This window comes from Lutjanus erythropterus, chromosome 16 (assembly GCF_056507025.1).
Source record: "Lutjanus erythropterus isolate fLutEry1 chromosome 16, fLutEry1.hap2, whole genome shotgun sequence".
NCBI classification, from domain to species: domain Eukaryota; kingdom Metazoa; phylum Chordata; class Actinopteri; order Lutjaniformes; family Lutjanidae; genus Lutjanus; species Lutjanus erythropterus.
The window spans coordinates 31953979-31980081 of NC_139332.1; the positions used below are offsets into that span (position 1 = coordinate 31953979).

At 39.8% G+C, this 26103-nt stretch overlaps 1 protein-coding gene across 2 annotated transcripts in view; it reads right to left on the bottom strand.

Annotated features, from left to right (window-relative positions):
- Nucleotides 1-668: 668 nt before the first annotated feature.
- Nucleotides 669-26103, bottom strand: part of pvrl2l (PVR cell adhesion molecule related 2 like) — a 477835-nt gene continuing 452400 nt past the window's right edge. The window contains exons 7-10 of one of the 2 annotated variants that reach the window (XM_084739745.1): nt 8898-9024; nt 4203-4260; nt 2888-2983; nt 669-1038 (exon numbers count right to left, since the gene is read on the bottom strand). In XM_084739745.1, the coding sequence (XP_084595871.1) occupies nt 838-1038; nt 2888-2983; nt 4203-4260; nt 8898-9024 (482 nt within the window). In that variant the 3' untranslated portion in view covers nt 669-837. Of the gene's footprint in view, nt 1039-2887; nt 2984-4202; nt 4261-8897; nt 9028-26103 lie in introns of both variants that reach the window. The other variant, XM_084739744.1, reaches the window with a different exon arrangement.

Genomic DNA, 26103 nt, shown 5'->3' on the forward strand with positions numbered 1-26103 from the left:
GAGTACTTTCAAAGGATTTCAAAGACGGTATTTTTTCTTTTTTACTTCTCTGTCGTACAAGGCACAACAGGAGCCTGAAGTTTTTACCCTTACTCAAAGAAGAAAAATGTTCAAATCACTTTCCACGGCTGTAAACAGAAGAGTCCAGGACAGGCAGCTTCACATGTAACACTAATTTTGCGATGGGGACATTTGTATGTTGCATGGCACAAAATGTTGCATATAATATTTCATACTGAATCCACTGAAAATGATGTTTTTTGTTTTTTTTTTTGGTGGAAATTTAGATTTGCAAGCATCACACAGGCAGAATGCTGTGTGTTAATTAGCTGTGGGGAGCGTTCCAGTTCACCTGCATTGCAACTCCTCTCAACCATGTAATTAACATATTGTAAAAGCCCGCCTCATCATATGCAATACACATGTGATTTCAATGGCTGTCTGGCTTGTTAGATATCATAAACAACTGTGTGTATATGTGTGTGTGCATCTTAAATTGCTTTGAAAACCTTATTTACGATATTTTTGCTTTTCTTTATGAGATATTGGAAATATGATGATTAAAAAGAAACAAAAAAAAATACCTCTGCTAACATCCCTCTTCCTTTTAAATGGGGAAATTTAAAGAGAAAGTTTCCCAAAACACCCATAAATGTGCCTTGTAAAGAAAAATGAACTCATGTAGGCTAAAATTTAAAACTTTTAAAAACTTTCACGTACAATAGATGAGATTTGTAGTGTGGAAACACGTGTGCTCGCCTTTGCTTTCCATGCAAATTTAGGTGACCTGGAACTTGCCCGTACGCCTGTGGTGTGGTGGTGCTATGGTCGCCACGGCTACACATACATGGCGGGAGACACGAAGCTCTCGCCGCGAGAGATGTTGGCAGCGGGTGGATTGGACGAATCCAAGTCGTTGCCGTGGTGGCCGTCGGCGGCGTGGTCTTTGAGTTCGTTGATGTTGTCGTACTTGGCCGGGTCGTCCAGGACTGGTGGGGCGCCGCCGTTCAGGGCTCCGGTGGTCTCATCGTCCAAGTTCTGCAAGATTCAACGGACGACAGACGTGTTTACAGGTTTATATGATTGAATTTGATATAATATGATTTGTATTCCCCATAGAAATCGTATTACATTAATTTTTTTTTAGATAAATTCAATCGCAGGAAGGATATATGAAGATAATGAGAAGACTTCCCTTCCATGACAGCATTTAAACTCCTTCACATACCAGGAGAATTATGGGATATTTTTTTTTTTTTTTTACATATTTTGGGATCTAAATGACAAATGGGTGCACAAAGTTTTGGAATTGGTCCAGTCGATCACCTCAGTTGGCAACCATGAGTACTTGGAGGCAAATACATCCATCAAAGTGTGGATACTAAAAGTGGCGTGGTCATTTTTGCCACTAACAGGCTCTGATTGTTATTCTAAATCAGGGATACTCACCTTGCTTCGCCTGGGGCCCCTTTTGCAAAATGACAGGAAGCCAGGGGGGCAGTCAAGAATATTTAACAAATAAAATAAACTTGAAAAGACCCATAATTCTTCTTTCTTTGAAATTCTTTATTTTCACATTAACTGATTTATAATGAACTCTGTGCAAGGAGCAGCAATATGTAACAAATACACATCCAAAAATGACTACAGTTCAAATTGTGACTTGGAGAGTTCAGTGATGCCTGCTTTACTCCCTGCCAGACTCCATTAACATTTTCTTCAATTTAATTGTTATAAACATCTATACTCCTTAAAAACAAGATTATGAATGATGTGTTACAATTCATAAACAGACACTAACTCATTTGGTGAACATTCAACATTAATATGAACCTGAAACAGGCAAACAAAAACACAAGTTACAGACCGGAGTAGAAATTTCAAAGGAGAACACTGTGTAATGTTGAGAAGAGATCTCTGATAACATATCGTAGTAATTTTATGATTTACTACAGTAAATATATTACAGACTTCTCCTTTGCAGCAGCTGCAACTGCATTTCATTTGTAAATGCTTCAGTTACATGTATAATTTCCATATATTTATACAACATTAAACAGCTGGAATGTCTTAAATCATACAATCACTCAGATGTTGCCATGATTCATGCACATTAACTACTTTTACCAGGGACAGAATGAGTAGCATATTTTATCTCTTTTAGTATGATGTCTGACAAAATCATGGAAAGATAAACCTTTTCAGGGAGCCTTTTCTCACAGGGAACTGAAGCTGCTTGGTCTATAAAATGTCAGAAAGGGGTGAAAAATGTTGATTAATGTTTCCCAAAGCCCAAAATCCAAACAGTTGAGTCATTTAATCATATTTATCATTCATTTATGAAACTGGAATCAGAGAATTTTGACTTTTTTCTTAAAAAATGACTCAAACCTATTAATGGATTATCAAAATAGTTAGTGATTCATGTAATAATTGATTAAAAATTCATTAATTGTTGCAGCTCTACTTCAGTGCTGCCAGATTTGACAGCATTTGCCACAGATTATGTGGCAGCCCCTGCAGCCTGTTCCATGGCGCTCTACCAGACCAATTCCAAAACTTTTTGTACCCATTAGTCATTTCTACAGCAAAATGTGTACATAAAATAGGGCCCAGGCTTAAAAATACCAAAATTTCCCTTGAAGCAAAGATGCAAAGACCTTAATTTTCAAGTTTAATTTACATAGCAAAACAATTTCAGGCAGTTTTAGTAATTAGATACAGCATGCTATTAATATAATTTGATTGATTGCTACAGAACAAGCACCATGAGGCCCCTACAACACAGTGTGATGATATCCAAACACATACGGAGCCCACTGTGACTGAATGTGGCTCATGTGTCAGTGAGCAAAAACATGGTTTTGTGTTTGTGTGTGTGCGTTACCGTGACAGGCTCCCCCCCTGTGGGCTCGTAGTAAACCTCTCCCGGGCTGAGAGGTGCTGTCTCTGTGGCCGTGGGAGGCTCTGATGGCTTGTTCAGCTACAAGCACAGAAACCGCATCAACACAGCGAGAACAAAACAGAAAGCAATGCAATATAATGCAGCTGGATTTACATGTGGATGTAGTCATTTTGGGGATGAATTGAGCAGTCTCACTCACAGCCTCAGGAAAGAAGCTGCTCTAAAGTCTTGTGGTAAGGCAGCGGATACTTCTGTATCTCTTGGCAGACAGTAGCAGGGTGAACAGGCTGTGGCTGGGATGGATATTGTCTTTTAGTGCCTATTTTCAGCACAGTTAGGGCAGCTCCACTTAATTTTTCAAAGGTCCGTACACCACACACAGCTGTTTGCTTACACGAGTTGTCTACGTTTTTCTTAAATAATTTCTGCAGATGTTCAGTAAGGCCAAGAAATGGTCCAAGTTCATGGGAAGGCCCTGAGATTTCTGATGCCATTTTAGTGTGCGGATTTCAAGAAATGATTGATTATCAAAAAGTACAAATATAGATAAATAAGGTAATGAGGGGTTACTTAATAACTACTCAGTATTATGTGTCCCTTTATTTGAAGGGAAACAAAAAGAGTAAGTAATCATAAGGTAATGAGGGGCAACTTAACAACTACACAATATTGAAGGAACAGAAAAAGAGTAAATGACCATAAGGTGAAGGAATAATTAGTTGCCATGCTGGTGTCCCGCGGTTGAACTTTTGATATTCTGCATTCGGAGACCTGGAAGACCTTGTAATTGACTTGAAGTTTGCTTACAAAAACTTGTGACCTGATGTAAATTGAGTTTAGAGGTTTCATCAGGACTTTCCGCAGATGGTGCTCTCCAAGACTTTGTATGTCGATGTCTAATAAACTTTTACTGCTGAACCTTGTGAACCTCATTTCAGTGTGTGCATTTAGAGGCATTTACACATCTTTTATACGTCTCATCATCATAAAATTGCAGAGTTTTAGTCTCATTACATAATGTGGTACAAGCACAACAAATGTGATGGAGTGATGGAATAAAATAAGTGGAGAGGGGAGGAGGAGGAGGTGGAGGAGGAGAGGAGCGCTTTAATGGAGCTCTTTACAAACCAAGCTAATTATTTCGACACATAAGCCAACTCAGATCTCCAATCAATAGCCATTAGCCCCATTATGACTGCCCAAATGGACTGTGTATGTGTGTGTTTGTGTGTGTGTGTGTGTAGAATATAATCGCAGTGACAATAAAGATTGATTTGAAGCTGTGTCGACTACTCACCATCTCTGTTGAGCTGCCTGCCTTCACAGGAGGAGGGGGCTTGTGCTTCGGGGGGCCCCTAATCGGAGAAAGGACAAAGATAATGCGGTATTGATCACGGCTTCGTTAAGAAATCAGATTTCTTTGTGCTAAATGAAGAAACAAGTTGTGCATCTGAGAGTGCGAAGACACAGAAAGTCTGAGCTCTGAAGACTCAGAATCCAACTGTGTCGTAACTCAGACCACTGCAATCAATACATGTTTTAATCCAAAAAATTCAGCCGTTGCTTTTGAAAAAACAAACCTTTTGAAATCAAAGTGGTGAGGTTTGTGTGCCCCCCAGTTATGATTGATTGTTTGTCCAGCGAGAGGCGGGACCTTAGTTTGCCCAACTGTTTGATGAGCATCTTTAAATGTGCATTGTTTTCTTTTGTATGTAGCTGACTTTTTTTTTGTTTTTACAAGGTACAGTCACTTAAATAATAAATTATAAAGGTAACAGTATTTTTAACGATGGAGCGTGGAGGATTAATTTAGCACAGCCTGAGGACAGAGGAAGAATGAAGGCACAATTTCTTTTTGAAGACTGAAAGAATAAAGTATGAAAGCTTCATATTACATTTGCATAGTGCCACTCTCTCTCTCTGATTGGTTGGACTTTTTATCTGTTAAAAAAACACCAGAATGTAAGATACAGTAATGTTCATAATTAAAATAGATAAGAGAAATGCTCACACATGCACTTCATGCATAAGTCAGTGCCCCACTTGGGCCACCTCAGTCAGAACAGTCTGGAAACGCCCCTGCTGGACAGAAGCAGTACACAATGTAGAATGGAAGAGAAAGGCTGTGATGGTGAAAAGGAAAAAAGGTGTGAAAAACTGGTCAAAAATCAAGAGAAATCTGGGAGAACTGTGATGCTGGGAGGCCAAGTTTCCTGGGAAAATCGGGAAGGCTGGCAACATAGATATAATATAAAAAACTAGATAGTTAATGCAAAGATGGCACCCGTTCAGTCCAGTGAGAGTTGCTCACCTGGTGCATAGGTCGAAAAAGTTTTCTAACCTGTGGGTTTACTTCCGGGTTATAAGGCTCACTTAATATGCACAGTGATGTTTCCCCTCTCGCCTCTGGCCACAGGTTTCTGCTCGGCTCACAGACGTTACGTTGTGTTGATGTCAAAGGTTTTATAAATTGCTTTTTTGAGCTGGAGGAAAGTTTCACAAATATAAAACCTCAGTGGATCAAAAATTCATAACAGAAAGACTCATAACTGATCTTGTTTGCAGCTTGAGGTGTCCTGCCAACAGATTTACAGACGTCTGTTTAATAATGGTGGCTTTTGGGGCAAAATGCTGTTTGGGCCGGTGCAATACCGCAAGTGGCCACTGGGAAAAATTTGTGGCAAGGCTGAGTGGCAATGTTCTGTCTAGTTCTGTTATTAGTCTGTGGTTGGCAAGTATGCTTACATAAGTCACCTGACCTAAGTCATGTATGTAACATAACTTCAGTAACTTAAATTTTAAAATATGTCAGTTTTGACTTTTGGTTTCACACAGGACACGAACACCAGCCTCCTGGGTGAAGGTTAACTCAAATTTTCTCCACATGCAGACTATTTTGCTCTTAATACTACCTCACCTGACTTCCTCTTTTGCTCACTTCATAATTAGCCCAGCCTCCAGAAGTCGCCACCCACTGATAAACATAACTATGTGTCATAATAAGCTGCTTGCAGAGATGACCTTTACATCCATTTTCCTGGTGAGGATAGGCTGAAACACCGAGACAAATTATTTCGTTCCTTATGAAAACCTACTTGGTTCGACTTGCAGGTACAAGCAGCACTCAATCTGCGGGTTTGTATTTGTACCGGTCAACAAATCTGTATTTAGAATAAAGACTGAAAACACTTTTCCTTTGCATCAGTGACAGTCATTGAAATGTTTCTAGTTGAACTGCAGACCTTGTATATATGTTAAAAACTCATCATAGAAATACTTTGGCAAGTACGAGCAGAAAACAGCAGAATCTGACAGGTACTCAGTTATTACTTTGCACAAGAAGATGATATAAATGTAAATAAGTCTTTGATAAAGGGGACAAGAGAAGCAAGGACAAGAGAAATGAGAGTTGCAGAGATGTGGAAGGATTTTTAGATTTGGTTGAATGTTTGCAGAGGTTGTGATGTGATGAATGTGGGAGAGGACAAGTGCTTCTGTTTTCCTTCTGGGTTTTCATCCAGAAGGATCAGCATCTATCACCTCATTGGTACCTTTTATCTTTAACGATGAAGATTCAAATAGGAACGGTCACCCCTGTGATAAAAATGTATTTTATAACGTCAGGGTCAAACAGACTTTAGCTGTTTTATAAAGGTCCATCTGATAATACCATTAACCTCCACACACACGCCAGCATACTCGGCCCACGCGTTCCCCTGGTGAGGAACGGACGAGAGCAGGAGGAACAAATGTAAATCCACACGGACTCAGAAGATCTCTTGTGTTGCTGTTTCTGTAGGAGGTCTCGGAGGGTCTGATGTGTGGAGATGCATGAGTCATTGCACACCTTATTTGGACAGTTTGTGGACAGCTGCTTTTGGAAAAAAATATTGCAGGTTCATTATTTGTTATGGATACCATTTACTGGAAAATCGCTCGTTTAACACATCCAGCAGCCATGGATCAACTCCAGCATTCATTTGGAGTGTTGCTGCCTTCTGAATAAACCCAAGTTCAATATAAATTCTCCTTTTAGTCGGTACCGTCTCCACCTACTCCTCATCGAAATATGTGGCTCTTCAGCTGCTTGATGTTTTACTTTCTTTAACCTTTAGCTTTTTATCTTTTAATCTTTAACCAGTTGCTAACTTTGTCTGTGTGCTCTCTGGAGGCGTGAAGGCAGCGTACATTTTTGTATGGTGGAAAGTGCTTCCTACAGAGGGTTGTAAGAGCAATTCAGACAAAACCTACCATACAGAGTCCCTGTGAAGGGAAAAAATCGACCAAAAGAGGCTAAAAACTCTGTAGAGCTGCAGAGTTACAACCTGTTCTCATCACAGGTGAGATTTATGATTCTGATTCAGATTTTGCTTATGGATTTCGGTGAAGAACAGTCATTTATTTCCTGGTTTCTTTAATATTTTGGGGGACTACTTTACTGTAATGATAGAGGAGTATCTGTTAAAGCATTTTGAAGCATAGTATTTACTAAATTGAGGTGATTGTTGCAAGACTCACACTATTTGTGCCCTTCGCTAAGCCCCGCCCTCCTTAGTTACTGTTGCTAAGCCTGCCAAACTTTCCATTCTTACACTACATTTATGCAGTTTACGGTGATAACGGTGGCAGATATAACATTGAAACTGGGAGTAGTTGTTGTAACACGAGGTCTTTGAATCCGTAGAGATATAAACAAAAGCAGCTTCTCATTTCTAGCAGATAACTAGACTCACAAGCAGATTTTGTAAGTTTAGCTGGCTGATGTAAGCTAATGCTAACTGCTTGACTTGGTCGAAAAGTCCATCTCCAGCTGTCATTTTAATGTTTCCATCTTGACACGTTTAAAGCAAGAACTCTGTGAAAGTGTAAATGTAAAATTACCTGACAGCTGTGCACATGATATAACGACAGTGAGCCAGCGTGAGATGTATCGTCGTCGACCCACTTTGATTCTGCATCAGCCCACATCCCCCTCCTCAAACCCCCACAAAACAAATATAGAGGCAGGCGTATCTAACATGTTTGGCTGAAGGTAAAGTTACTGCAGCTAGTAAGCTAGCGTCAGTTATCCGGACATGCTAACGTTCGCAGCTTATGATAAAGGAGATGAAGATGGAGTTTAATCCATTCACCACATGTGTGCTCTTGAGTTTCATGTTTTTGAGAGACTACAAAAAAGACGTCACCATCCAGACTCATGCAAAGCCGAGTATCGCTCTTTCTGAGCCTCCTGCATACCTGCAACAAGGAAAACTTGACAGCTGTGGTTACGGTTGCTAAGCAATGACTGGACAGTTTGGGCTTAGCACAGGGTCAGTTGACCCACTAGTCAAGCAACTTAGCACCAATTGAGTAATTCTGAATAATGCTAGATTCATAATTTAATGTGTAACTTTATCTTGAGGTCCCACTCCTCCCACTACTTGATTTTTGTTGCTGAAAAATACAAGAAAAAGTGGCTGAAGTTAGTTTTATGTTGGATGCCTGCTGAATAGCCACTTTAAAACGAACTTCACTGTGGTGCCGAAGCCCTGCTGTTTATCCTATCCTGTTTTTAAATGTGGAAAAGAGGTCTTAATTTATCCAGAATTCATTGTGTCATAACCCTTCTTAAGATAGTTCAGAACTAAACTGCTGACAAGAAACACTGACTGCATGTTTGTTAATTTACTGAATTTAGCCTGTTGTTTCCAAAGGGAGTCTCAGTTTGGAAAATCACCTCTTAAGCTGGAATTTAAAGAGGGAAGTTTTAATAAATTCCTATTTACAGCTGGAGGGATGAATTGTGGGGCAGAGGACCGAGCATTCTGGGAGTAAAATCTCCAGGCGGCTTCGCGCTCTAAACTTCAGGTCAGGATTTGTGACTGAGGTAGCTCTGCTGCGTCCCCTCTTGACATGTAATAAGTTTTAATGAGCCTTAGTGCCAGAAGGGGAGATTAATTTTGCTTAGGAGGTTTAATAAACGATGAAGTAGATGCTAATGAAGACTTACTCTCCGTCCTCCTGGCGCTTGCGGATGAAGAAGATGATGCCGATGATGATGCCGATGAAGGCGAGGGCGCCGAGGATACCTCCGATAACAGCACCTGTCGACGGGCCTGGAGTGATTTGCCTCTCCTCTTCTTGTGTGGGAGGGAAGACACAGAGAGGAGAAAAAAACACAGAGAGAGAAGAAAAGAGAATTTTATTACCATTTCATTTAAATTTCATGTGATCGCTCCTGGCACTTTAATGTAGCTCACTTGCAATATTTGTATTTTTTATGTGTTTTGCTGCTGTAGTCTGTGTGAGAGAAAATAGTTTGTGGCTGTGTGAGTCAGCAGTATTTCATTATTAACTGAAGCAGAGCACAGTATGTAAAACAAACATAAAAAAAGTATTTTTTTTTAAAGGGATAGTTCAAATGATTTAAAGGTGGGATTGTATGAGGTACTTTAAAATGTATTTTAGCCACCAAGAAAAGTCAAGAATTTCTTTAGAATACTTTTACTGCTTAACGTTGCCACCATCAAACCATCAAATGTTGCTCTCAGCACACCAACCAAACTCCATAGGCGAAATCAGTACTTTTACCTCACAGAACACCAGAGTTACTGGTCTACCGTTGCCTTGTTCAATTAGTTAGTTTGTTTCGTTGTGTGACTTTGGTGTTTTAAAAGGATAGTTCAGATTCACAGAAGTCACACAATAACACAAAGAAAACTAACTGATCAAGGTAGTGGTAGACTAGCAACTCCTGTGTTCTGTGAGATAAAATTACTGTTTTTTCCAATGGAGTTTGGTGGCTTTGGAGAGAACCATATGACATCTGTAGATGAGGTTGATAGTGTTATCTTTGGCTAAAATTATTAATGGGATTATCTACTTTTACCTCATGACATTGCCTTAAATTGCAGATGTTGAAGAAAAAGTTTAACAAACTTTTTTTCTTTTCATCTGAGCCCTTATGTCCCCACCATTTTTGTGACAACACTTAAAAGGTCAACCAAATATCAGCATCAGTTTAAGTGAACTCTATATTTACAATATTTTCACTGCTTTACGTGGCTGTTAGAAAGCTTTTTCTGATGGAACACTGCTGTTATATGAGCCAGATATCTTCCCTATCCAACCAAAGTCCACTGGCAAAATAAATAATTTTACCTTTCAAAACACAGGAGTTGCTGGTCTACTGCTGCTTTGATCTGTTAGTTTTGTTTGGAGAGAATGATATTTGGCTTTTGGCCATAGCTGTAGACCAGTTTGGGGAGGTAAAATGACTGCTTTTGCAAAAGGAGGAGAGCAATATTTGGCTCATATAATACCCATTTCCTTTTAGAAAAGACTCTCCGGTGTTTAGGTTGACATTTTATGCTATATTTAGAATATTTTTCCCCACTACACCTTGCTGTGAGAGAGCCTTTTCTGATGGAAAACCACCGTCATACTCGGCGATAATCGCTGTCTTCAGACCGCCCAGACTCTACTGAAGAAATCGGTCATTTTACCTCACAGAACACAGAGGTTGAGGTCTAATGCTGTCACTGTTTTGTTTTTGTTTCTGTATTTCAATAACACAAACTAACTAACAGATTGAGGCAGGTTTTTAACCGGAAACTTCGGTGTTCTGTGAAGTAAAATTATTAATTTTGCCAGTGGAGTTGGGTCGGTTTAGAGAGAGCGATATTTTGATGATATAACAGCAGTTTTCCATCAGCAAACACTGTGTGACGGCAAGGTAAAGCGATGAAATTATTCTACATATAGTGCACACTTAACGAGATGTTGATCTTTCAAGGTGGACCCTTTTTTAAGCAGCTACAATACCTTTTGTTTCTGGCCCTGTCCACAGCAGCACAATGCTAAGCCTCTGCTCTGGTGCTCCTCTCTGTTTTTTCCCAACTGGGGACGTATCGACCGCCATCCACTGTAGCTACACCACACTGACTGTCGATAAGTACCTCATACAACCCCGCATCAAATATTCCAAACTATCCCTTTAATGGAATATTAATAATTTAATGGAATAAAATGAATCATCATAATCAGAAATCCTGAGAGGAGTGTAATGCAAGAAGAATGTGTTATTATGGTGCAGCACTGAAGCACAGTCACATAAGCGAAAAGAATTCAGAGTGAGTTCTTGTAAAATGAAAGCAGCTCAAAGCTCTCTGTTGTACACTAACACTCACAGATGCCATAAATTTTTGCGATGCAGCTTTACATCAGTTGAGTCTCACGCTGACCTCGACATCTCCTTTCAATTAAGAGCCTGTTTATGATTTCCAGAGGGCGATGAGGCATCTAAATTGTCTGTAAAAGCCTCTCATTACAGTAGTGCTTTTATTCAAAAGAAAAAAAAAAAAGAAGAGGAAGAAGAAAAAACAACAAAAAAGCATCAGGCTGACAGCACCTGCACAACAACCACCACGGATGGTTCTGCACCATCATTGTCTATAACAGGGTTTTGTTTTTTTTTTTGGTGGAAACAACAAAGTGAGGGTTGAGTGATTTTCACAGGTTGTTTTTAAATGAAATAGTGTTTCATCACTACCGCACATCACTAAAGCACTCCACTGCATTTGACACAGAGATGATAGGAGGATAATTACGTGTATGAATTTCCACAAACTTAGCTTCACTACATACATTTGGATGATTTGTTTGAGTGTTTAAAAATAAAGAATATCTAAAAATAAAGCCAATTTGTTGCTGCTGCAAGAAAGAAATGCACTATCATTGCTACACATACAGTAGTATGAGTTTCCCCTTAAATTACAGCCATTGAAACACATCAAGATGCAGTTGTATACATTACATCAATCCAGAGCACATTCTGTTCTTTAATGTCACAAAGATTTTTTTTTCCATCTGAGAAAAGTGGCATCATCCTAATCCTTTAGTTCCTATTGTCAGACCAAAGAACCATTAGACTGGAGGGACCAGAAGAAGAGACGTCAATACAAAACATGACGCAAAAACTAAACAATTAAAGGCTGTGACTGCTGCGAATCAATCAAGAAATTGTAGGTGTCTTCTAACTGAAGCCTTGGCTTGACGCTGTAACGATTCCCCTTGTACTAATCCACATAAAAAGAAAAAAAGAAAACCCACCACACCGCCTACTGAACTTTAGCTTTTTACTTTGACAAAACAAAAAAGCCGCACAGAACAAGTTAATCTTCAAAGTTCAAATTGCTCAATTAAATCTGATTGAGAATCGATAATGAGAGAAAAAGAGGGAGGGAGGTTAAAAAAAAACGTGCAGCTCCAGTCTCCTCGTTTGTCCAGGTTCTCACGAGACTATAAGAACGACATTTAAGGTGTGCAGTTACTAGGAAACAACAAACACTGTTGCCTCCTCCCAGATATCACAAATATAAACCATGTTAAACATGCAGCTTGCATCTTTACATTTCATTACAAATGCAAAGTCCCTCACTCACCGCGGCTTTCTTTATGATTGGTTGGGTTGGACGTCACAGACAACAGCACTGGTATATTCTATATGTCCAGCCTCCCTGTGTGCCCTCTGTTACCAGCTGCAGGTGGCTGCCTTTCAACGTACCCCAGGTTTTAACCGATCTAGAGAAAACTGCATCTTCCTATTGTGCACCATGGAACTATTGAATTTAAGGGCATCATAAAGAATGTGGTGATGGAGACATGGACCATGATGTTTGAATAGCTGCTGTTGTTGTTGTTTTACTGTGGATTTTTGCGTAATATGTTGAATTTGTTGCATTTTAATATACCTGCTACCTTGGCCAGGTCTCTCTTGTGAAAGAGATCTTCAATCCCAGTGGGACATTCTGGTTAAATATGATGAAATGAAAAAAAAAAATCCACATACATTTTAACCAATTTACTTACTATGTCGAAATGTAAATAATGTAAATCAGGGGTGTCACATACAACCCAAGCTGATCTCAAAAGTTTACAGACCAGTAAAATATTTTTTTTCACTTTTTATTTTAAAGAAGTACAAGTATTTAATAATCACAAATAATGAACAGGTTAAGGTTGAAGGTGTTTTATATTTTCATCTGTTCCTTTACTTATTGATTTGTGCATTGGATGATATTTTTATGTTAACTCTGCTGCTGTTTTGCTGTTTATCATGTTATTTTTCTTAACTGTCATTATTTTATTATACAGCACTTTGGTTGTTTTAGATGGGCTTTATAAATAAACTTGACTTGACAATCTTTTTCAAAACAGACAATGAACAGCCTGTCATGTCTTCAGAAAAATAAGTGGAATTTCGAAATCCATTCAGTCATTACATGTGCATCAATACACAGATCACAGTGGACCAACAAATACACAAAACATTAAGGCATTTTGTAACTGAACAACAATATAGTATTTTACTTATTTGTGATTCAAACAGCTTGTCAAGATTTAGAAATGTTTCCATATATTTCCACTCCTGCTGCTGGCATCACCACACAACACCATCTAAAGTGGAAGCTAATGAGGAAGAAGGTGAACTTCTCCTCCGCCTTACAAACCACTTACAAATCAGAGGTTTTGGCAGTGCCTTATCAACAGCTTTAAGATACTGCAGAAGCCTGAAGCTGATTATTTTGCACTGAAGCTCCTGACTGCCAATAGTTTTGCACAATGTTCATTATCTTTAAATGTGGCCACATTCATTGTCTTTACAGAGAACTGTGTTCTGGTCTAGAATTAATGACTGTTCTGCAATTTAGACTTTGCAGAGTCATCCTTTGGCAGGCAGGCTCTGGCCCTCAGGCCTTAAGTTGTAAATATTCCCTCCAGTTCCTTCCAAATCAATGAACTTAGCAAATTACTGTTGTTTTACTTGCTTAAATGGGAACTTAAATGATTATATATTAATTAGTCAAACATCAATGAACTGCACTTAGGCTCCTATGGAAACAGTTCTCATAAAAAAAGTCAGTTTAGAAAGATAAGCTGCTTTCGAGTGTTTCAAATGTCATTCTTTTGATCTGTTGAACTTCCAAAACCAGATGCTGATAAATAAATGAAACGATATGCACGGCCAGATATTGCAGGGGATAAGTGAGAAAATACAGTTAAGAAGGAGAGTGTGATCAGGTGTGTGATCAGTGCGTCAGATGTGTGTGCATTTACTTCTTCTTGCCAGCAGGTGGCATTCTGTTCCAAGCTTACACAAGGAGAGTGAATAGATAGATAGACAGGTAGATAGATGGATGGATGGATGGATGAGGTGAGCACGATTTGCTCAGGGAGGTCCAGCGAGGCCAGCTTTGCATATTCATGTCCGGGTAAATCCACTGGGATTGGACTGGCCAGTTTGTGTGTTTGTGTGTGTTTGTTAGCACGTCTGCCACAGTGGTCACAAACAGAAGAGGGAGCAAGTCCCGATTAAACACACAGCGAGTGAGGAAGGAGGAGAGAGAATGAAAATGAAATAAAAAGATGGAGGGGAGAGGAGGGAGGGAGCAGAGGAGGAGGCAGGGAGGAGAGGGAGGATGCTGGAGGGGTGGGGGGGAGAAAAGAGAAGGAGAGACAGATGGAGGGAGGAGGGAGAGAGACAGAGAATGACACGGGCCTTTCCTCACAGCTGGAGATGCACAAGCACACACACACACACACACACACACACACACACACACACACACACACAGATGTATGCAAACTGAAGCTTCCTCCCTTCCTGTGTGTGTGTGTGTGTGTGTGTGTGTGTGTGTGTGTGTGTTGAAAGCTCATTTAATGAGTGCCGTCGTGTTATCAAAGTTTACACTGGCGATGTTTGCTGTTGATGTTCGTGGTCGATAACCAGCTGCTTTTTCAACAAACAATGAGTCGCCGAGGAATGCCACACAGGCGGTATGTGAAGGAGAAGGAGGAGGAGGAGGAGGAGGGCGGGATTTGCTGCAAGGAGACAGAGACCTGATTGGTTAAATGATGGGAGTGAAAACTAAAGATGCAAAAGGTGGAATGAGTTTCTCTGGAGGCAGATGTAAAACTGGTGTTGATGATCTCTGAGAGATCGCTCACATCTTTCTCTCTCATTACATCCCTGAACAGGAAGGGAGCATCAGCCACTGCCCTCATCAGACACACCTGCTCTTCTTACTGCAGGAACACCAGGAGGTGACAGACCGCAACAATAAGTGTGTTTCTATCCACCTGCGTCTGTGAGTTAAAGGGATCGTTTGGATTATTTGAAGAATTACACGCGGTGCTTATCCACAGTCAGCCTACAGGACACGGTGGTGGTTGAAGAAGCAGACAGGAGAAGCAGCATGGAAGCTCAGTAATGACCTGCTGTGGACAGGATCAGCAGCAAAACATGTTTTAGCAACTTAAAAAAGGCCTAAGCTTAAGTGTATGCTATAAACACAACATTTTCCTCACTTTACTTTGCTGTCAGAGTGCCTTTTTTCATGGGAAACTGTATGTATATAAGACAAATGTCACTCTCTCCAAAGCTACCAGACTCCTTAAGGAAAATCAGTAATTGTACCTCGCAGAACACAGGAGTTCCTGGTCTACTGCTGCTGTGATTAGTTAGTATGTTATTGCGTGGCGTTGCTGAATTTGAACCAACCTTTTAGTGGCACAGTTGCTCAAACAAACTAAAGATGGTAATTTCTGAAATGATGCTGAATGTGTGAATGCTGGCTGCTGAAAAGCAAATGCTAAACTACATTACTGCTTTGAAAAGTTGAACAATACAGTGTTTGAATGATGTGGAAAACTGTAAGGTCTGTTGAAAAGCTGAAGCTAAACTGAATTGCTGTTGAATAATACCAATAATGTAAGAAGGATGTTGAATGTTTTAAGATTTGTTGAAAGGCTGTTGAATGATACCATTAATGAAGGGATGATATGCAATATTTAAATGTTTAATTTGCCATTCTGCCATTGACTTTGGCTTGTCAAAGCCTGGATCATTAAAAATAAAAAAAATTTAAAACTTGAATGATAGCAATATTGTCCTAATTTAGCCGAATATTTTCATATTTGAGTTTCCATGTTGAAAAATGTAAAACTAGTTAAGTAAGAAAAAAGTGGTTAAAATAATAATAATAAACATTTTTTGTAGAGAAACAGAGGTTATGTGTTTATAGCATTCACACGGGCAAAATGTTTTTCTTTAAGGAGGAGCAATATTTGACTCATATAATGTCTTTTTTCCATCAGAAAAGGCTCTCTGACTGCAAGTTAACAAGGTTAAAATATTCAAAATATAGCATACACTTACACTGACACTGATTGTTTTGGTGGACCTTTTATTAAGTTGCTAAAATACATTTTGCTGCTGACCCTGTCCACAGCAGATCATTGTTTAGCTTCCCTGCTTCTCCGAAGTGCTGACCTCCATCTACTGCAGGAAATACATTGACTATGGATAAAAAACCTCATTCAACCCCACTTAAAATAATGTGAACTATCCCTTTAAAGGCAGATAATGGAAATGTCAGAAATTTGAATAAATATAGCAACAGGAAAAGGAGAAGATGCAATATTTCTCCTACTAAATAATGCCAGAGCAGGATCAGTAGTTTCTGCTCTTTTGACAGCCACCGACCCGAACTTGGCTCCCCGCCACCAGGAACCCCCAAAAGTAAAGAGCTGAAAGGGCAGCAAATGCCGGATGGTATGTGTGGACACAGGAGAGAAATCAATTTGCATAAATATGGTTGTTTATTAATAACAAAACTATTGAGCGAGCACCAGACAAACCCAAGCTGTTATCACTCTGCAAGCCAAGATTACACAGCGCACAAGGTCAGAATATGAGAGAAGAATCCTGATTTTGTGGGTGCTTGGTTTGTACTCTGCTTTCAGGGTTTTGTTTGGTTATTTTGTCGGTTTTAAAGTGCTTGAGAGGCTGAGAAGGCTCTTACCAAAAAGCCTTATTTGACCCTGAGGTAAATGAAAAAGACAACGGAAGACACCAGGAAGTGGCTGTCTTGAGGTGCGGAAGTTAATCAGCTTCTAGTTGGAGTTTGCGTGCAGGGGATTCAAATCTGATAAAATATATGCAACTTTGGAGGAGAGTGAACAAAGGAAGCAAGGTTGTTCTCTCAAATACAATTAAAATGTTCTTCTTGCTTACGCAGTAACTGATGATACATGTTAACTGCTTGCTCTCAGAATCTATTCTTCATCCAACAAATCTGTGAAATGTGTGATTCTGACCTTTGACTTCCAAACTCTCATGATAAATTCCAGACTAAGATATTATGTGTTCTTGTGGATCATGTTATACAGTTGAGTTATGCTGGTCGTCTATTAAACCTCTTGCTATTTTCTCTGAAGAATCACACTTTTTCCAATGTTTTGCCATTATTTTGAAAATGAGAATGAGATTCACGGTTTGTTCACGCCTCGATGGAAGCTGCTGTGACTCACTGGATGTGCTCTGCAGGTACAAGTCTGCTGTTGGATGATTTGTTTCAGTCTCTGAAATTGCAACCTGCATGCTGAAAACAGCAAATTAGCGTCTAATGGTGCGAACGTAAACAAGCTAACAGCTGTTACCTTTTTCTTTTGCGGTGATGTAATCATTTTAATGTTGGGCTCGCCTCCAGACGTGCAAAACCTTCACCTTATTTTGGCGGCAGCAGCGCCGTCGCTGCATCCTAGGCGCCGCACAAGACGGGTGTGATTAGTTTGGAGAAATACAGTTTTTTTTCCCACCCTCATAGCAGAATGTGGATGTGTGGAATCAGACCTTTTTCCAGCACTAAGCGCCGGGTAGAGAGGCCTCGCCATGCACGACTAGACAGAGCATACCTGAAACAGTTTTGCTTCGAGCCTCCACTCAGACTTGTGTGACAAAAGCAAAACAGACAAACAGCGTTTTCATCTGACCACACGGTTCTCAGAACTGTTTTGTCTACAGCAACTATTGAAATCTCCCCTGTGCCGGTTGCATTAGCGATGAGTCAACACACCCACTGAAACTTCCTGTCTGTCCCGGCTTCACCTCGTCTTTTTGTTACACACACAAACCTCAGAGAACTGCTTTTTGCTTTCATTCACCTCCGTCCATTAGAGTCCATCTTTATGTAACACGCAGCTCGATTTCCTTGTCAGCGAATCGGTGCTGGTTCCTGCTGGAGTTGTAGAATATTTATATGAATTATCAAACATTTATACTGTTAAATCAATAGCCCGGGCTTTATACTGTAGAATTGCTTTTTAGATGTAAAAACGAGTGGGTGGGAATTCGCTGGCGTACACAGCCACACTACAGACCCTCACTCCTGCTTAGCTCTACAGTATCTGTTTCTGTCCATTTCTCACTCCATCGCCTGGCAGCAAAACACCCCAAATCTGCAGATATAATGCTATTATCTAAGTGACACTCAAGTGGTGAGAAATTGCTACCGAATCACATGCAATTTAAATGAAATTGAAACAACAATCCCTGTCTAAAGCGCTCCATTGCTCTCTCTTATCAAACGCTCCAGTGTGTGGGCTGTATTACTGTATTAGCCATCAGAGAGACACATTGTGCCCAAGGCCTGCACTTAACTATCTCTCCCTGATACACAACATGGGTAAAAAAAAATACACACACATTTCGTTACAAAAAAAAAAAAAAATAGATACCACTCAGAGACACGGACACACAGATAGATGCACCCAAACAACGCAAAGTACTCCACTAAAAGGTTGCATGTAATGTTCAAGAATTTGAGCTGAATGTTGTTATTCCCATGGCAGCCATTCGTGTTTTCACATCACATGCCGCAGATTGTGAAACATAAAGCTTGTAGAGTCTGAGCCGCAAATGACACACGTGATTAAACCAGAGGCATTTCTTGAGAATCATTTATCTTCAATTTACTAAACAGACACACAAAATGTACAATGGTTACCTCCTGTATTTGATTAGAACCTTTTAGGCCATACGGTCTGTACTCTTGTGCACAGAAGTATGATCTCTCAAATTGCACCAGGTTGTAGTCTAACTTCTGGTAAGATTAATTACTTTATATATGTAGATTTGCAACAGAAAAGTGTTCAGACAGCTGAGGGTCTCTAACGGAAGGTGAGAACCATTAAAGGCACAAGTGTGAAAAAAGCAGACGAGCCACTCGGGCACTTTCACCTCCATTTGTGGTGCAAATGACAGTGTATTAAATAGGCTAAACTCCTCGAAGCGAGTCGTTTCCCCCCAGCATGTCCTCTCCAGACTCCAGGAAGCTCAGGCAGGCTGCAGGACGAGCACTGATCAGCTGTTTAGAACTGTCACTTGTATGTCAGCGTACAAGATCATTAATGGATCACAGCGACTCATAAACAGGCACCTCGGCAAACATCCGGCATTAATTTGAACCCTAATTAACGTGAAACGGTCAAACAAAGCACAAAACAGAAATTTCAGAGGACAATGAAGCTGCCGTGTTGATGTCAGACAAGTATTTAAATTTTTTTCCCCCGTAATCTCTGATAACATATCATGGTCAGATTTCTCATTGAAAAGGAGTTCACCCCAGAAATCAAAAGTACAACTCATTTAACACACACCAAAAAAATCCAAAAAGATGGATAAATAGCACTACAGGCCAGGGGGAACATATGTATTTTTAATTTTGGGGTGAATTTGGGTCTAACAGTATGTACAGGTACCAGGTAGAAGTCTGATTTCTGTTAAAATTAAAATATTTATCTGTAGGTTTGTATCAGGAATCACGTGTTCAGACAGCTGAGGGTCTCTAATGGAAGGTGAGGACCAAACATCCAACATTAACAGCATGAAAAAAAAAAAAAGCCAATGAGCCACTTGTACACTTCCACTTCCATCTGTCAGGCAGAAACCACGCTGTCTCCGAATGAGAATTTCAGTTGTTAAATCAAGAGCGATAATGATAAAACCATTACCACCGTGTTCCACATGTTCTCGCTCCCCAACTCCTCGAGTACAGCAGCTTGGCCAGTGGCCCTGTTTGCTTCACATTAGAGTTAAAGTGCCTGATGTAAACACCTCAATCAGAAGTGACTGATCCGATCCGCCCTGATTGGAATGAATATTCAGTCTGATGAGAGGTTTGGTGTAAATAATAACCATGAAAACACTTAATCCAGTTGTTTCTCTCTAGTTGGAATAAATATTCTTTCTGCAAAACAGAACCGGTCAGTACTTGATACAACTATAAGAAACCTTAAAAGATCTGGAGACTCTAATGTTGTTCTCAGGATACAGTGTGGGTCCATCTTGAACTTCTTCTTCTTCTGTTGTATTTCTGGCAGCTTCACAGTGGGCAGAATCAGTTTGTGCATGTGAAAAAAAGTTAGATTCTGATTAATGCTTTGGGGCATGTAAACACACTTATTCAACTGGTGTCCATGGAAACAGTTAAGTTGTTAGTAAGCTAGTAATCAGAAATATGCAACGTCCAGGTAGACTTTCAAAATAAAGGCACAGAAACTAATTGTTTAGGTTTAGAAAAGATCATGGTTTGGGCTTAAATAAGTACATTAGTTGCATAAGTTAACATATGTAATGTAATATATGTCTGTTACATACATGGACATATATACGGAGATGCTACATTGGCTGCTTCGGCGCCTTCCCTGTGCTATGTCAACACTGTCGCCATACTGGAGCGGGCAAGACTGGCTTGTGAACAAATGCATGTAAACGGAGGGAGCTGTGTTTTTTCTGGATTGAAAGCATTATGAAGTTAAATGATTTCAGTGAGTCATGATTTGAGCTACATGAGGTCGGAAAAAAAGTTCTTTACTCCGTGGTGAACTCCATGAACCCTTGACTATAAAAACGGCTCGTTGAAACTGTTGTAAATGTGACTTTACTTTGCAGCTCCCCCCTTTTGTATACATTTGTTCACAGTTCACAGATCAGTACGGCAGTAATGTTGACAAGCCCTATTTTCCGGTGAACACAGCTTCTAAAAACACACAACATTGACATATTTTCAATATTATTATTTATTTCAGGACCATCATGTTTTAGAGCTCCCCTCAAAAGTCTCAAATCAGGCTTCGAGGGGAGCTCATGTCCTTTTCAGGTGAGCCGAGCTCCCTTTAGCTTCCCCGTAATTCGAACCATGTCTTGAGGTGAACCTGCAGCATTATAGCGTGAAGCACAGAGGTGCTGACCAAGCTGCTGTATTTGATGCATTGGGAGCAAGAACAGTCTGTTCTACATTATATATATAAACTCTGAAACTTTACAGTGTTCTGGCAAAGACCTGACAGGTCAAGAGTTTTCTCTCCAACCAGTGTGATACCCTGCTGTACTCTGTACTGTTTCAGATCAGAAGGAGATTGATATAAAACATGTATGATAATGTTCTGATCATGTTAACAGTCTTCTTAGTGCCGCTCTTGAATTCAATTATCACCTCATTCAGTTCAGAGAGTTCGCACAATCAACACTTGTTATCTGTGACTTAAAAAAGTCCCATGTTTTAATGAGCATGTGAAGTTATTAACAGAGAATTCTAAAAGGAAACACTTTGGTAACTGTTCGGTAATGAAAATTTATTCAGAGAACAAAGATTCATGATGCATTTGCCTAAAATCACAATCACGCTGCTCTCTCCCACATGATGGTACGTTAGCTGGCTGGGAAACTAAAAAGTATTCACACTGATATCAAATGCTGAGATCTTTTAATTAAAGGGATAGTTCACCCAAAAATGAAAATTCAGAGGAAAACAGCATTGCGAAATCATCATCGTCTGGTGTAATCGAAGTCTCCTAAAGCCCCGTCATGCCAAGTTCACCTGAAAGACGTCATTAACACCATGTTTTCACGACCCTGACTTTCCCCTCCACAGTCCCTTACACGTTACATTAACGTAATCTTCAGGCACTTGTCTCTATTTTGCACATTGCAATATACTCCTATACTGTCAACTTGCACATTCCTTGTCAAAACTTTTGCTCTCCAACATAAAACTGCACATCTGTTTAAATAACACTCACGCCTGTAAATATTTTTTCAAAATGTTTTTCTGTTTGGGCTCTTTCAGCTGACGGTACCTGCCTTAATCTTTATTTATTTATTTGTTTTTTTAGTTCCATGTTTGTTGTTTTTGCACCAACATGTCACAGCAAATTCCTTGTAAGTGAAAACTTACTCGACGATAAAACTGTTTCTGATTCTGATTCTGATTCTAATGTATTCCAACAAGCCTTTTACTTGATCATGTCTGCCGGAAAATCAGACAAAATCTTCATCAGTGTGTGCCATTGTCAATACTGTAAAAACAGCATCTGTGCGACAGTGGAAAGCTTGACAGGCATAGCAACAGTGACCAAGGAGGGCAGGGCTTAGCGAAGGATCAGTTAACGCTCATCTTTTATATTAACTGAAACTACAATCTTTACCAATCTTTTAAAGCAGTCATTCCCAAACTTTTTTTCCCCAGTCCTCATCAATAAATTCTGGTAAGAGCTCATTCGTGCATAAATGAATGTTCCGGACATTTTTGCATCACCCTATATTGACGCTTTACTGAAAAGATAAACACATGTTGAAACTTTATAAATGAGAAATAAATGCATTTAAGCCGAGTTAACAGGCCATCTCTTCCTCTCATCTGGAAAACAACATCGGACATTTTAGCCGAATTCATAAATGCATTTATATGGAATTGTTACTCTCGGTAAAATAATATAGGCATTTTAAATTTGCTGAATAGTTGTTTATTTAGTTTGGGACCCAAATAAAATCTCCTGTGTCCCACCTGTGGGTCCCGACCCACTCTTTGGGAATGACTGGTTTAAAGTAATAATCTCTTCCGTATAAATATCAATAATGTTGGGATCAGAGCAGCAGACGTCAGAGCAAAACGTGAGGAGGGTCAAGTCTTGTAGTTCTGCTCCTTCTAGTACTTTTAACTACTTGTCAGTCTCACAGGAACCTGCAGTAAAGAACCAGAGAAGTAATTTGGAAAACGGCGAGGACACAGTGGACTGCAATCATAACGTAAACGCTGAAATGATGCTGGAGAGAACTGAGGACCGGTAGTGCGGCAGTTCACCCATCCATGAAATGCCATTTTGAGAAGTGAGCATTTTTAAACTTACGGCTGATTGGATGGCTGCCTCTGACTTTTTTTTTTTTTTTAAAGTCTGTGTTACCCAAATGTTGTTGACAAAAAATATCTCCAGACCTCCATGAGCTTAAAGAGAAGTTTTTGCTGCAAACCGCTGCGGCTATGTGCCTTGAAATGTAACACGACATGAGACTGTAATGCAATATGACAGGATATGAATGAACGTCTCAGATTCGGCGGCTGAAATTTGCTGCCAAACAAAACATGCGCACAAAAACACAAAACAATCCACACAGTCCCTTTCATTCTCCCCCCCTGAACGCCACGCTCACGTACAGTTAGTCAATTTATAAATAGCATCGTCAGTGTTGGAGGGAAGGTGGGAAGCAGACGAGAAAAGGATCTGAGAGTCGGTGGGAACGGAAACAAGAGAGAGAGGCAGAAAAATCAAAGGAGGAGAGGAAGGAAGAAAAACAGAGGAGCGTGAAGGTGAAGCAGAGGAGGAGGAGGAGGAGGAGAGCAGGGTTGTGGTTCAAGGAGGGAGGGAGGGAGGGGTGAGGAGCGATAAACGAGGGAGGGAAGGTGGCAGGGAAGGAGAGATGAGGGGGGTGATAGGAGTGTTAGTGGCCCTGCGGAGGAGAGGAGGAGATTTTAAAGGTCTAAAGACTCCCGAGGGAGGCCGTGAGTGACACTGGAACAACAACTGCCTCTCTTTCTCCTCTCTGTCAAAAATACTTCTTTCACCTCCTCTCTCCTTCTTCTCAGTTTGATTTTTTCTTAGTTTCTGCTCTCCCGTCACCCTCCTTTTGCTGCGTGTTAACAGGGCCGAGAGGGTTGATCTGAAAATGTATCAGATATGATGACTAAATACCTGTTAAAAATGTAGGCAGTAATCTGATCCAGGAATCATAAAATTAAAGTAATGCAACTTGATTAATTTCCATTACTTCTGTATTACCTGAATACGGCAAAGTCATTACGGTGAAGCTGTTTAGTCCAATATAATGTTTTATGTTCCTTGACTGGTTTATTAAATTATAAAGTTAAATAAGTTAAATAGCAGTGTAGATAAAGTTTGTTGTTGATTTGTGTAGCTAACATTAGCGGTTGGTCTGTGTACCTAATGTTAGCAGTTGGCTCATATAGCAAATGTTAGTGGTCGGTCTGTATAGCTAATATTAGCAGTTGGTCTGTATAGATAACGTCATTGGTTGTTCTGTTTAGCTAACGTGAACAGCTGATCGGTGTAGCTAATGTTAGCAGTTGGTTCGGTGCTCTGCCTTCAAATGGAGCTTGTGAACTCATTGGAAGTCATGTAAGAGGACATCATAATGAATTGAACTGTAAAATCAGATGGTTTCACTGAGACTAGAATGGTGTTGTGAGACTCATGAAGTGAATATCGTTCTTCATTTTAACACACATTTTAAAACTGTAATCCTGCTAATAATCCCCATGTTTTTCTACATGTATGTAACTGTAGTGGAATACATGTAATTCTCTCCGGTCCCGTGTGTTGACCATCTCATCTCCCATTTCTCTCATGTTTGTCCTTCATCAGACTCCTGCACTCTGTACGTCCATATGCCTCCAGTTAAAGACGCACTCTCTAAATCACTGTTTATTTTTTCCTTTTCACAGCCACTCTGTCGCCTTCTATCGCAGTCTGTTGCTCACTTGCTCTCTGCTGCAGTGCCAACATGAAAAAAAATGCCCCTGTTGCTTTGTCCTTCCTTTTACAAAAACACCTATTTTTCCCACCACCCCCCCGTCTCTTTCCAACTCTGACTCACACACGTCGACATTAGTGCACCCTCTCGCATTTACCGACTTTGAAAAGAAAAAAAAATCATCTCGCAGACTTTCACAAACACTCGAAAAACACAAATACATAAATACAGCGAGCGGTATACGGCCACCAAGCACTAAAAAGACCACTAAAATTATGAGTGTACAAAAATTACTGCAATCAGTCGGCAATTATGATGAATAAAAAAGGAATGATTATAATCTGAGAGGCTAAAAGCTTCTTCATTCCTTTCAGCAAGACACTTCAGAAAAGAGGTATGAGAGCCGGAGAGTGAGAGAGGAGAGACGAAAAGGTGAGTGGGAGACAAAGAGAGCTCTATGATGATCAGCATAATTGAATAGTGTGTCGCACATTAAAGCTGATTTTATGTAAAACTGCAGCTGTTTAACATCGCAAAACCTCCTCACTTACACAGGTTCCCTGCAGTGAAAATCTCAGTTTTGAAGGTTAAACATGCAATTTTTGCTATAAAGCAAGTCAACAAACAGGATAAATTTCCTAAATTTTTTTCCTAAAACATTTTGCCAGTAGCCTTAGATGACTTTATTAATGAAAGATCCATCTTTTTAGAAGATGCATCTTCACTTCGTCTTAGTCTTAAAGTCAAGTGGGACTGCAAATTGTAAGCGATTTCCGTAATAGATCAAATCCTAAAGGACTGAATGATCAGTCATCGTCATCGTTGTCATTTCTGAGGAGAACAACTGTGGACAAATAAGATGCTTTACGTACAAGTCACATGACCTGACTTGAGTCAGACTGAGGTCAAATTTGAGGACTTGAGACTTGCTTGACTAACAGTGATGAAAGACTTGACGTAAACTCGGTATGACTCGAGACAGATGACTTTAAAGGACTTTATTTTTTTTAGAATTACATATTTGCAATTTTCAAGATATTGCAAAGTTATGTTTTGTTTTTGAAACATGACTCAGCAATTTCTAGTGAAATACACGCAAACCTGGCAACCCTCTAGGATGAAGCAGACCCAATGATTTTAAATAAAGATGGATGATGCTTTTTCACTTCCTCCTACGGTACAAAACTGAAGCCAAAACAAATGCCGCCATCTTGCACTCGTGACATCATTTGGGGCCATTGGGTCTCATGCAAGGAGCACTCGTATGAACAGATTTGTTCTTAAGTGGTGCGTATGAATTATTTCTGAATTTTCTTTCAGATGCAAACACAATTTATACGTGGACCAGACCTGTCATAGGAGTCGTGTGCAGTCAATCTGCTGCTCTTCAAACTAAAGTTTTCATTAATGACTGCATATTTCAGTCACTTGAAGACATTTTGAGTTTGAAAAAGAAATTACACTTCATACTTATGTCAACTTCATTCTGCCTTTTCATATTATGATATAATTGTAAATTTACATAAAGCCCATCATCATTCAGTCA